Here is a 12452-nt window from a genome sequence, read left to right as displayed (position 1 = left end):
CAATATTTGAAAACCAAACAGAATCGGGCAAGAGGTCTTTTAAGGTATCTATTAACATGACTCAGAACTGTGTAATTATGCAATATAATTCAAAATAGAATGTGCCCAATGAAATGGCATTAACTTATAGTTTAGATATTTATTTTTTCTATCTTTAAAATATTTTTGAAATGTGATTTGTTCAAATATTTGCAGATGACTATAAAGATATCTAGCTTTTTTCTTAGCTGTGCAGAAAAATACCTTCTAAACACCTGTTGAACACAGGATAACCTATCAATTCCAAACAAATTTAAGAATGACAAATTCTAGAAAGAAAGAAATTCTGGGAAAGTCACAAGAAAACATAAAGTACATCAGTTTGAAGATATCCAAGCAGCAAGGAAGAACAAACCTAAGACCCAAGAGAGAGCAGCCCAAGGCGCTGAAGACTGCCTCCTGAGGCACATGCCAACTCTGCAAGTAGAGCTGAGACCAAGCAGACCTCACTGGAGCTGCTGAGAAAGGACGGAGCCCTGGTCCTCACAGGGGAGAAGCCTGGTAAACACGCCATACCTTGAACAGAACCTCCAAGGGCCACATACACAGAAGCACAGGTAAAGTGCAAGCAGACTGACAGGAGCCCAGCTCTGAATCATCACAGCTCCATATTGCTCTGCAGTAACCTGGAGTCACTAGTGTTACTAGCTTGACAGATTCTCTCTGGAGAAGAGATCATTATCCAGGGCCTCAAATGACCACAACAATTTTTCACATACAATACCTAGAACTCAAAAATAATAATAAGATAAGACTACTGCTACTGCTGCTGCTGCTGTTGCTAAGTCACTTCAGTCGTGTTTGACCCTGTGCAACCCCATAGACAGCAGCCCACCAGGCTCTGCCGTCCCTGGGATTCTCCAGGCAAGAACACTGGAGTGGGTTGCCATTTCCTTCTCCGATGCATGAAAGTGAAAAGTGAAAGTAAAGTCGCTCAGTCACACCTGACTCTTAGCAACCCCATGGACTGCAGCCTACCAGGCTCCTCCATCCACCGGGTTTACCAGGCAAGAGTACTGGAGTGGGGTGCCACGGCCTTCTCTGAAGATAAGACTACATAACTAAAAAAATGGAAAAAAATAAATAAATAAAAATGGAAGTCAGCATAAACAAATCAAGAGTAGATCAAGAAAACAGAAACAGAGACATACCCTTTCCCTAAAAAGGAAAGCCTAAGTAATGGACTAAAGCAGTGACACTTTCTCTGGAAGGTACCAGCCCAGGGCAGTGAGGGGACATAGCAAGTTACTACACAAGTCAGCAAATTAAGGCCCAGCTAAGAGGCCAAATCTAGCCCACAATCCGATTTTATGATTCTTAGCCCTCAAGCTAAGAGGGGTTTTACATGTCTCAGTGGTTGAAACAATCAAGAGAAGAAAAATATATTTCATGACACATGAAAATTATGACATTCAAATTTCAGTATCCATAAAGTTTCTGGGCCTACCACCACACACTTGTTTCACATACTATCTGTATCTACTTTCACATGACAACGGCAGAGGTGAGCAGTTGTTACAGACAACATATGGCCCATAGAAATATTCACGATTTGGGCCTTTAGAGAAAAGTTTGCTGACTCCTGTTTTACCACACTAGTCCCCACTCCAAGATGTGCTGCAGGCACTTTCACTAGGCAGTGGGGCTCTTAACCAAAGTGCAAGAAGAAACCACAGAACCATCCAAAGAGGGGAAAAAAGGGGGGAGAGGGAGATTAAAATAGCCAGTTCCCTTACCTCTCTTTACCAAGTGGTGCGTGTTCACCTCATGGAAAATGAGCTTCTGCTCTCCCCCACTTTCCAGACTTTGTCACCTACAGCTCCATGGCAGGTGGCTGGGAAGCCACAACCTACGCCTTGTTGTGTGACATTACATCTAAGAGCAGGAATAGAAGGGTGGCCCACAGGCATGCTGGGGTATCAATCCAGAGGGAAAGGAAGATGCAGTGGAGGAATCAAAAAAGGCTGCACAAGGTTTGATGCGTCCAAGCAATTAAAAGATCATGTTAACAATCTCAACAGAGAACTAGAAACTACAGAAAAGTCCCTAATGTGGCAGTTAAGCAAACTGCCAAAACACTTCAAACTCAACATTACAAGAGATGCATTTTAAGGTTTTCCTGGTGGTCCAGTGGTTAAGAATCCACCTGCCAATGCATGGGACATGGGTTCAATCAGTTCGATCTCTGCTCAGGAAAGACCCCATGTGCCACGAAGCAACTAAGTCCATGTGCCACAACTACTGAGCCCGTGCTCTGGAGTCCGAGAGCCACAACCACTGAGCCCGCGTGACTAGAGCCTGTGCTCTGCAACAAGTGAAGTCACCAAAATGAGAAGCCCATGCACTGCAACCAAGAGCAGCCCCTGCTTGCTGCAACTAGAGAAGGCATGTGCACAGCAACCAGGAACCAGACTTGTCAAAAAATAAGTAAGTAAATCTTTTAAATAGATGCATTTTACTAAATATAATTAATTACACCTCAATAAAATGCAGTCATACGAAAATGTGGCAATTCTAAAACAAAAAATACAAATCTAAAATTAAAATGTCAATAAATGAGATCAGATTGGGAAGGCCTGTTCTCCCACCTGTGAAGAATTAACTTCTTTAGTAATTACATCTCTGGTAGAAAGCCAGACCGAATATATCAAACAACTGTTTTCCAACACTGGGCAAAAGATCCAGTGTGATCTGTGATTCCCATGAAGGGCAATAATGAAGTAAGAGTCCAAGCTTAATGCCTAGAAGCAGCTTCCAGACTGTAGCACAGGAAAGAGGAACCCAAATAGAACCCAGAAGTCTTGCTGAAAGGAGGAGCAGATTGCCTGTAAGCAGGTCAAAATGACAAGAATATAGGAGAGGAAGTTGGCTGCAGAGAGAATAATCTCTGGAGCTGGACAGAGGGGCCCCCTTGAGACTCTAGCTGGGTATTGATCTGGGTACAGGTTGAGAACACTACCAAGAATAGGCAAAGCAGCACTAAAAAAGAGCAGGCAGAACCCCAATCAATATTCACAGTCTAGGAAAAGCCTGTTTCCACCAACCAGAACAGAAAGACCTCCCAACACACCAAGCATCAGACAGAGTCCTAAGAAGGACACTGCCTTAATGAGGCAGATAAATAGCCCAAGGTTAAAGGCTGTGCTAGATCAGCCCAAACAAACTTTAGGCTCAATCTTTGAAAAGACCAAATTGATTCCAAGTAACTTACAAGCATGTCAGACAAAACTACAGCTCTTCAAGAGAATAAAACAAAATCTAGCACAGAATAACATATTTATTTACAAACTGCTGCTTCAGTCGTGTCTGACTCTGTGCGACCCCACAGACAGCAGCCCAACAGGCTCCTCTGTCCCTGGGATTCTCCAGCCAAGAATACTGGAGTGGGCTGCCATTTCCTTCTCCAATGTATGAAAGTGAAAAGTGAAAGTGAAGTCACTCAGTCATGTCTGACTCTTAGCGACATTCAATAAAAAAAATTAACAAGCATGCCAACATATCCTATAACCAGAGCAATAAATCAACAAAAATGATGAAATCAATCAAAATAAACACAGAAACAATAGGGGTGATGGAATTAGCAGACAAGAATGTTAAAAGCTCCACTATAGAGATGTATCATATATTGACAGAGAAAAATATGAACATGATAACAAGTAAAATGGAAGATAGCAATCAGGACTGGAATGGAACCTCTAGAGATGAAAAATAGAGGATCTAAAGTAAAAACTTCAATGCACAGGATTAACTAGACACTGTAGAACAGTTCTAGTCTAATCCACTATGTCTAAGCATACAACTGTTACATGCTATGTTCCATCCTTTATAAAATTCATTTACTCTGGGTCCTATCCGTAACTATAGGTCTGACACCAACCACCAGTCTTTATGTTAATCTACAGTCATTCAGTCATCTAAACATCTTTAGTCTCTATTCACTTCCTCAGGAAGGACTCATGGAAACAATATTTTCTGAGCTCCTACTCATTGATTTTCTTTTCTTGGGTGCCTTAAATATGTTACTCAGCTTTCTTCCAACATAAGGCCTGTTGTCACGTCTGATAATAAACTCATTTTCTTTCCTTTATAATTATTATTAGTCTTTTCCAAGACCCAAAGCTACAAGAAAAAGACTAATTAAATATATAAATCTGACAAAATAATCCAAAATACAGAAAAGATACAAATAACCAAAGTGAAGTCGCTCAGTTGTGTCCGACTCTTTGCGACCCCATGAACTGCAGCCTCCCAAACTCATGAATAAAAAAATGAGGAATGCTACCAATTCTACAGAACGAAAATAAATACAAAAAGTCATTATGAAAATCAAGTAAGTTACCTTTCAATCAAGCAAATACCTTGTATTTACAACACTCTTTTTTTAATTTGGCCAAGCCATATGGCATGTGGGATCTTAGTTCCCCAACCAGGGATCAAACCTGTGACCTCTGCATTGGAAGCACAGTCTTAACTAGAGCACTAGGGAAGTCCCTACAACATTCTTTTATTTCTATGTATCATCTGTCAACTGAAAAATGTGAGATTAGAAATTACCAAGATGTTCATGTTTACATTTTTTAATCTACTAGTATTTCCAAGCATAAAGTGACAAGTTTAATTTTAAAAGCTAATTTTTATGCTGAATCATTTTAAATTGATGATTAGAAGAAAAGAAAAGTTTAATCTGAGTTGAATTACTGATATACTTAACAAATTTGATGGGCCTCAAAAGCATTATACCAAATGAACAAACCTAATTTCACAAGGTCACATACCACATGACATTCTCAAAATGACAAAATTATGGAGATGGAGAACAAATTAGTGCTTGCCAGGGGTCAGAGATGGTAGAGGAAGTGTGAATACAGAGGGACAGCAGGAGGGAGATGTTTGTAGTGATGGAACACTTCTGGATCTCAATTTTAATGGTTACATAAATAGACACATATGATAAAATGGCATAGAACTAGGCACACATTACACCAATGTCAGTTTCCTGGTTTTAACACTGTACCTAAGACTGCAACACTGAGGGAGTCTGGGAGAAGAGTATACAGTGACCTCTGTACTTCATTTGCAACTTTCTGTGAGTCTATTAATATTTCAAAATAAAAAGTTTTAAAAATTGCCTCACACATATCTAATTTCATGTTTCACCTCAAAGAACCCAAAAATAGAAACTGGAGGAGATTCATTTGAGTACAGTTTATGCAAAAAAGAGCAGGATAATGCCATTCCTGACCCCATGCTCCAAGACACACCTTTAACCTTACATCAAGACTAGCAAATAAGTGTGCACATATCTTTCAAAAATAAAATGTTTTTAAGGGATTATGTACTATTTTTACAGTTCTTTCCCTTAATTGACTTTTTGGTTCACCAAAAAAACTACCAATCACAAAAGACAGGATTTTACTGTAAATATAAAAATGGTAATGGCAATGATTGATGTAACAAATGTAACAAATACTTCTGAGCTCTCTATTTTGTTGCGTCCTCAACAGAATTGTGAAGGAAAATATGACAAATAACGGAACTCCACACAACAACCAGGAAAGAGAACTGAAGAAACAAGAAGCATTATATGTGTAAAAACCAGATATGTGCCTGCCATATAATGGGCACTCCATTAGAGGCAACTGGTTGCAAGGCTTGAGGCATCTAAATATCTCTGATGCAGAAAGTCTAGGATTAGTGTCTATATCCTCCATAATATATACATATTAAAATTTTTAAGTCTCCAAAAACTTTTCCTTTCAAAAATCACTAAAAACCTCAAGGGCATTTCAAATAAAAATAGCCATAGAAAATGTATTTGCTAAACCTTATGACTAAGAAACACGTTTCTACCCCACATACTGTTCATTAACCTGGTATCAATCCTGTTCCCAATACAAAAGCCTACCTAAGGAACGGGACACTTCTCACTCCAGGTGGAAGAGACATCCCCAACTAGATAAGGGTAAAACCTGTCAGCATAAGGCCTGCATCTTATAGGCCTGTCAGCAATAGACAGCATTTGTCTTCAGGAAGGATTCCAAAGAGTAAACTACGTCTAAGTTACTCCTTCAGTTCAGTCGCTCAGTCGTGTCCAACTCTGAACTGCGCAGCACGCCAGGCCTCCCTGACCATCACCAACTCCCAGAGTCTACCCAAACCTACGTCCATCAAGTCAGTGATGCCACCCAACCATCTCATCCTCTGTCGTCCCTTTTCCTCCTGCCCTCAATCTTTCCCAGCATCAGTCTTTCCAAATTCCTTAGGGTAAAACAAGATTCACTCCTCACACTTAGTAAGCAACACTGGAAAAACTGTATAAAACCAAGGTCAGCAATCACTTTTTTCACACTATTTTCACATTTTTCTCACAACTTCAGTAACCATACCACATTTTGCCTCTGATGCACAATCCAAAACCTAAGTCTTGTCACTTATTCCTAGGAGTTTGGAAGACTTTTGTATAGTACTCAAACGTCTAAGAAGCACCAAACACTTTATATTACACTAAATAAATCAAAAGTTAAATGGTAAGCACTTGAAGGTATAAGTGGTATTTTTTTTAACTCATCATAGGCACTCAACTCGACATTAAACTCATTTTAGATCAACATGCTAAAATTCATATTAAGCAGTTACTCGATTATGATTGCTAACAAAATAGAAACTTCATCAGGTAAAGTTCTTTACTTCAATTAAATTTTATATAAAGATAATTCTTAAAGTCAGTTTGTCTGGATGTCATCAATAAAAAATTATCTATCTCTCACCTCCCCCAATCCTGCTGGGGAAAAAAAGTTACTACTATGCCAATTCTTAACCCAATTCTTCTTGATTTTCTTATCTAACATTATGCCATTAATAACAATTTCATCATCCACAACACAGTTCTTAACATTTATTTAGCTCTGCCACCAACTAATACTCAATACTTAAAAAAAAATGTAGGGACCTCCTTGGGGGTCCAGTGTCTAAGACTCTGCACTGCCAATGCAGGGGGCCCCAGTTTGATCCCTGGTCAGAGAACTAGATCCCACATGTTGGAACAAAAGAATTAACATGCTGCAACTAAAAGTCCCACATACCACAACTAAGACCTAGGGCAGTCAAATAAATAATCAATATTATAAATAAATAAATATTTTTTAAAAGAGGGGTAATAATGCTTCAAGTGTCTAAGATCAACTGCTTACAGAATACATGACTTGCATCATACAGTTCAGAAGACTGTATTTAAACAAAGTTAAGATTACTTGAGAAATACTTTAAATAGTTAACCTCAAGGAAGAGGGAAAGAACACAAATACACTGCAAAATTATTTCAGCGATTTCTGAGGGCAATAGCAAGTTACAAAAGCAGTTTTTCCATTTGCAAACAAAACTAATGGGATAAAAAATAGACTACAGAAACATTACTGTTACTGTTTATTGATCATTTCTCAGCAAGTTTGCAATTACCTTAAAAAATAATATTAGAAAATCTATGGTTAACATTTTGTTTTCACCCGCTCTTGATACAAAAATCTAAGTACTCCTCTTAAGAACAGTGACAAATAAAAACAAACAGCTCAACTGAATTCATCTCTCCAGAAACACAAACACAGAATGCCATAAAAATGAGTTGAGTTTCTGCAGGACACAATAAATTACTGTATGTCACTTTTCTCCACATAATTAACTGAACATCTCAAAAAGTATCACTAATCTGTCACCAAGGTATGGCTAAGAATGATACAGACCTTGTGGAAAAAAAAAAAAGAAAAAAATGTTTGCATAACTTTTATCTCGTTTCTTGCATTTATAAATAACTGTAATTAAAATGTAGATACACTCTATGAAAACAATAACAAGTACATTTTGAGTTACAGAAAATAAACCTGCTTCTCTAATATGACAAGATCAGATCTGCATGCCCTTATATAACCTTGGAAAGGGTTAACCAGAAATATAACTCTGTAGGTAGGAAGACAAGAGAAAAAAGGCTGTCAAAACCCCACCTGTATATCTGTTTTCAACCATTTGGAGTCAAGTCGAGCCTGAGCAGCCAAACAAAAAGAATCAGAAGGCATCTTTCCCCTGATTTCCTCCCAGTCGTGAAACCTGCAAGCAAGGAATATTACTCAGCCATAAAAAGAACAAAACAATGCCATTTGCAGCAACATAGATGGACCTAGAGATTCTGATACGGAGTGAAGTCAGAGGAAGACAAATATCATATATTGCTTATATGTGTAATCTTAAAGCTACAAATGAACTTATCTACAGAACCGAAATAGAGTTATAGGTATTGAAAATAAACTTATGGGGGACAGGGGTGATAAATTGGGAGATTGGGATTGAGTAGTACACATAAAATAGACAATTAATAAGGACCTAATGTAAAGCACAGGGAACTCTACTCAACTGTAATGGCCTGTATGTGAAAAGAATCTAAAAATAGACTGCACATGTGTATATGCCTAACTGATTCACTTTGTGTAGACCTGAAACGAACACAAACACCACCGTAAATCAATTACACCCCACTAAAAATTTTTTTAAAACCTGCAATATTGAAGACCTAAACCTCTTCAGAATTTTACAAAGTCCCTCCCGCAAGGTTTAATGCAGCAAAAAGAACAGAAATGGAGAAGGGGAGCACTAGGGAGAGGGGAGTCAGAGGAGGAGGGAGAAAGACAGAGGGAGGGAGGAAAAAGCCTACTTCGAGTCCAGGTAAGAGACTCACAGACAGGGTTCGCCCGCGTCTATACTACATGGGCGAGACCTTGAGAATGGACGGTCACAGAGACCAAATCACAATGTCATTTCCTTCCCTTAAATCCAAAAGGTTAACACACAAACTGCAGGAACCCCACGCCTCCACGACAAATGACACCAGCATGCATTATCCGCTTTACCTCAGAGCAGCAACTGGTGCGTGAAATAAATTAATCAAAATTCACGTCTGCAGAAAAATCCAAAACAATAATCACTTGGAAATGAAAAGACAGCCTGAGACGCGCGCCGAAGGCGGTCAGCGCAGGCCCGGGCCCAGCGGCTGTGCCAACGCCCGCCGTGGCCCGGCTTGGCCCGGCCCCGGCCCGCACCGCCCCAGCGGCCGGCCGCCCTCGCCGCACCCCCGCCACCCGGAGTACGAAGACCGTACGGCACAGGCCCCCAGCCGCTTAGCTCCAGCTCGTGCTAACACAGACCAGCCGCCACTGGCTCCGCCGGTGCTCGCAATCCCGGCGTCTCTTGCGGCCGGAGGGGCGGGTCGACGCGGGGCTAAGGCCCACGATGCTCAGCCAATTGCCTTGAGGCGTCGCCGCGGGCCCAGCCAATGGGAAAGAGGAACCTCCTCGCCCCTCCTCCCGATTCTCCAATTTTCTTCTATCCTGCTTGTCTTCTCCCTTAAGCTCACCCCTCTGCGGTCAGGGCCAACCGAAGACGCCGAGAGGCGGGATTTCCGCCGAATGCACGCACACACGCACGCGCTCCTGACCCGGATTTCGCACTGCGCTCTCAGAAAGCCGTCAAGTGTGGTGGGCGTCTAAGACACCGGACTAGTACAGGGACGTGCGGCCTGGACGGGCGCTGGGGCTAAAAATGAGATTGGGGTCTGCAAGAGCCTCTTTCTGCCTGTCGCACTGAGTGCTGCTGAAACCCTGGGCAGAATACGTGGAGCAGCTGGTGGCAGGGGAATCGGAAAAGGAAGTGAGAGCTTTTAGGTCCACAACCAGCAGCCGAAAAACTAATTCTTAAGAAGTGCAAAACAAATTTATGTAAAGTATGTTATCAGATCATAATGTACTTAACTACAAATCATTAAAAGATACATGCCATGTGATAAACCATAATGGAAAAGAATGTGAAAAAGAATGCGTATATATATATAACTCAGTCCCTTTACTGTACAGCAGGAGACGCAGGAAACGGAATTTCAATTTCTGGATGGGGAAGATACCCTGGAGGAGGAAATGGCAACCCACTCCAGTATTCTTGCGGGGAAAATCCCATGGACAAGAGAAGCCTGATGGGCTAGAACTACTGAGACTACACCACAAAGCTCAGATACTCACAGACGCAATCCAAAGTTACACTGCCTTGATGCTGAGATGCTGAATTTAGTTCCCAGGGAAGGAACTCTATAGTGCCATTTGCTACTTGGGGTGCAGTCTACCTCTGTAGCAGCTCACAAGCAAAACAAATGCTGAACGCTATTTTCACTCTGCCTGTTTTTCATAAAAGCAAAAATTCTCTGGGATTTCTTTTGGTTAGCGAAAACGGGTAGTAATATAGGGCTTTTCATAAAAGTAACGTGGAATAAAATAAACTTATGAAAAGGGGTTCCCTCTACCTGAAACAATTGTATACATACAAATTTGACCATTTATATGAAATGGGTTAATTCCATGAAAGTTGTACACTCAAAAAGAAATTGATAACCTGAACAGGACTATACCTATTAAATTGAATTCACAGTTAAAAAATCTTCCAAAAAAGAAACCTCCAGGACCAAATTATTTCATTGGTGGATTCTGGTTCTACTAAATATTTAATAAAGAAGTAACACAAGCTCTTCCAAAAAATTGAAGAGTAGTAAACATTTTCATTATATAAGCCTAATATTATCCTAATAACAAAACCAGAAAAAGGCATTACAAGAAAACTCAAAAGACCAATATGCAAACATATTACTAGATGCAAAAAAAATTTTAGACAACTTTTTGCAAATGGATTCCACCAACATACAGAAAGAATAACACAGCCTAAGTGGAGTAATTCACCATGAGATGATCTCAACAGCAAAAAAAAAAAAAAAATGCTTTTGACAAAATCCAACATTTCATTATAAAAACTCAGCAACATAGAAAGAGAACTCCACCTGATAATGAACACTTATGAAAACCTGCATGCAAGCCAAAACAGTCTTGTAAAAGAACAAAGGTGGAGGACTCACACCATCTGATATGAAAACCTACTACAAAACTATATAAACAAAACTTTTAATACTTCCAAAAGGATAAAAATATACATCAATGGATTAGAATACAGAATAAACATTCATAATCTGGTCAGTTGATTTCTGACAAGACTACTCAGTAATGAAAGGACAGCCTTTTCTATAAACGATTCTGGGAAAACTGAATATCCACATGCAAAAGAATGAAGTTGGACCCTTGCCTTATATATTCCATATATAAAAATTAACTCAAAATTAATCAAATCTAAAAGTAAGAACTAGAAATATAAAACTCTTAGAAAAACACATGGGAGAAAACGTCACCTTCATGACATTGAATTTAGCAATGATTTCTTAGACAATGACACCAAAAGCACAAGCAACAACAGCAACAAATAGACACGTTGAATAAACTTAAAGCTTTGCTTATCCCTAATGTTATTTAGGTTCCTACTTCTCATCCTTTTCCCCCACCTAAACCCTTTGGAACTTATAGACTATCATCCACAACATCTTCAATTGATTTTTTAATATTCTCCTCATGTTACTTTTCTAATGAAAAATTTGTTGTCCCCTGTAGAAAAAATCAGTCACTTTTTATTCTTGCACATATGTACTTCTTAGGGCATGAAGTTGTTCTTGTCACTTTTAAACTGTTTTTCCTTCTGCTTCACTTAAGAAAACAAAACCCAAACTTCTTTGAAAGTGAAAGTTACTCAGGCATGTCCGACTCTCTGCAACTCCATGGACTTTACAATCCGTGGAATTCTTCAGGCCAGGGGATCTTCCCAACCCAGGTCTCCTGCATTGCAGGCAGATTCTTTACCAGCTGAGCCACAAGGAAAGCCCAAGAATACTGGAGTGGGTAGCCTATCCCTTCTCCCGGGGATCTTCCTCACTCAGGAATCAAACCAGGGTCTCCAGCATTGCAGGTGGATTCTTTACAAACTGAGCCATAAGGGAAGCCCTTACTATAAGACTATACTATCGTCTGCTTCTGATTGCAATAATCCACACTCCTTTTCATCACCTCTCATGTTCGCTGAAGAACAGGAATCACTCATCCAGTTCCCTAACCTCTCAGGACCACCCTTTCTTGCTGCTCCACCTGAGCCATTAACCACCCTGATCAGTTCCATTCACCAAATCTCCTTGAACATCACAACTGTGGGCCTCTGACTCTTTGATCACCACATCTTGTCTTTCTAGTTCACTTCCTCTAGTAACTATGCCAACAATCTTCAACCCCTTTAGGAGTCCTGAGTCACAGTCTCACTTTTTTTTTTTTTTTTTTTTTTGCCAAGTTAAATTTTGCAGCCCAGAATATCACTTGCCCATAATCTCTAACCACTTGCACCCCTCTCCCTCCATTGTACTTCCGTGGGAAACCTCAGCACTGGATGACTCTGCTCCACTCACTTGGAATGTGGCTGAATTCCTGAGGTACACTACCGAGTATCCACTCAATAGTTCT

At 40.0% G+C, this 12452-nt stretch overlaps 1 protein-coding gene across 8 annotated transcripts in view; it reads right to left on the bottom strand.

Annotated features, from left to right (window-relative positions):
• HERC2 (HECT and RLD domain containing E3 ubiquitin protein ligase 2) overlaps positions 1–9444 on the bottom strand; it is a 235206-nt gene extending 225762 nt beyond the window's left edge. For 3 of the 8 annotated variants that reach the window (XM_086363152.1, XM_086363184.1, XM_086363201.1), the window contains exons 1-3: positions 9228–9334; positions 8934–8980; positions 8034–8136 (exon numbers count right to left, since the gene is read on the bottom strand). In XM_086363152.1, coding sequence (XP_086219278.1) covers positions 8034–8105 — 72 coding nt within the window. In that variant the 5' untranslated portion in view covers positions 8106–8136; positions 8934–8980; positions 9228–9334. Of the gene's footprint in view, positions 1–8033; positions 8137–8933 lie in introns of all 8 variants that reach the window. The other 5 variants (XM_086363170.1, XM_086363210.1, XM_086363178.1 and 2 more) reach the window with 3 other exon arrangements.
• Positions 9445–12452: the final 3008 nt, after the last annotated feature.

The sequence above is a fragment of the Bos grunniens genome, chromosome 2 (genome assembly GCF_055505025.1).
Source record: "Bos grunniens cultivar Pamir isolate PY7600 chromosome 2, Bosgru_T2T1.0, whole genome shotgun sequence".
Taxonomy (NCBI): domain Eukaryota; kingdom Metazoa; phylum Chordata; class Mammalia; order Artiodactyla; family Bovidae; genus Bos; species Bos grunniens.
The sequence above is the reverse complement of the archived record's forward strand: the minus strand, read 5'-3'. Positions and strand labels throughout refer to the sequence as shown.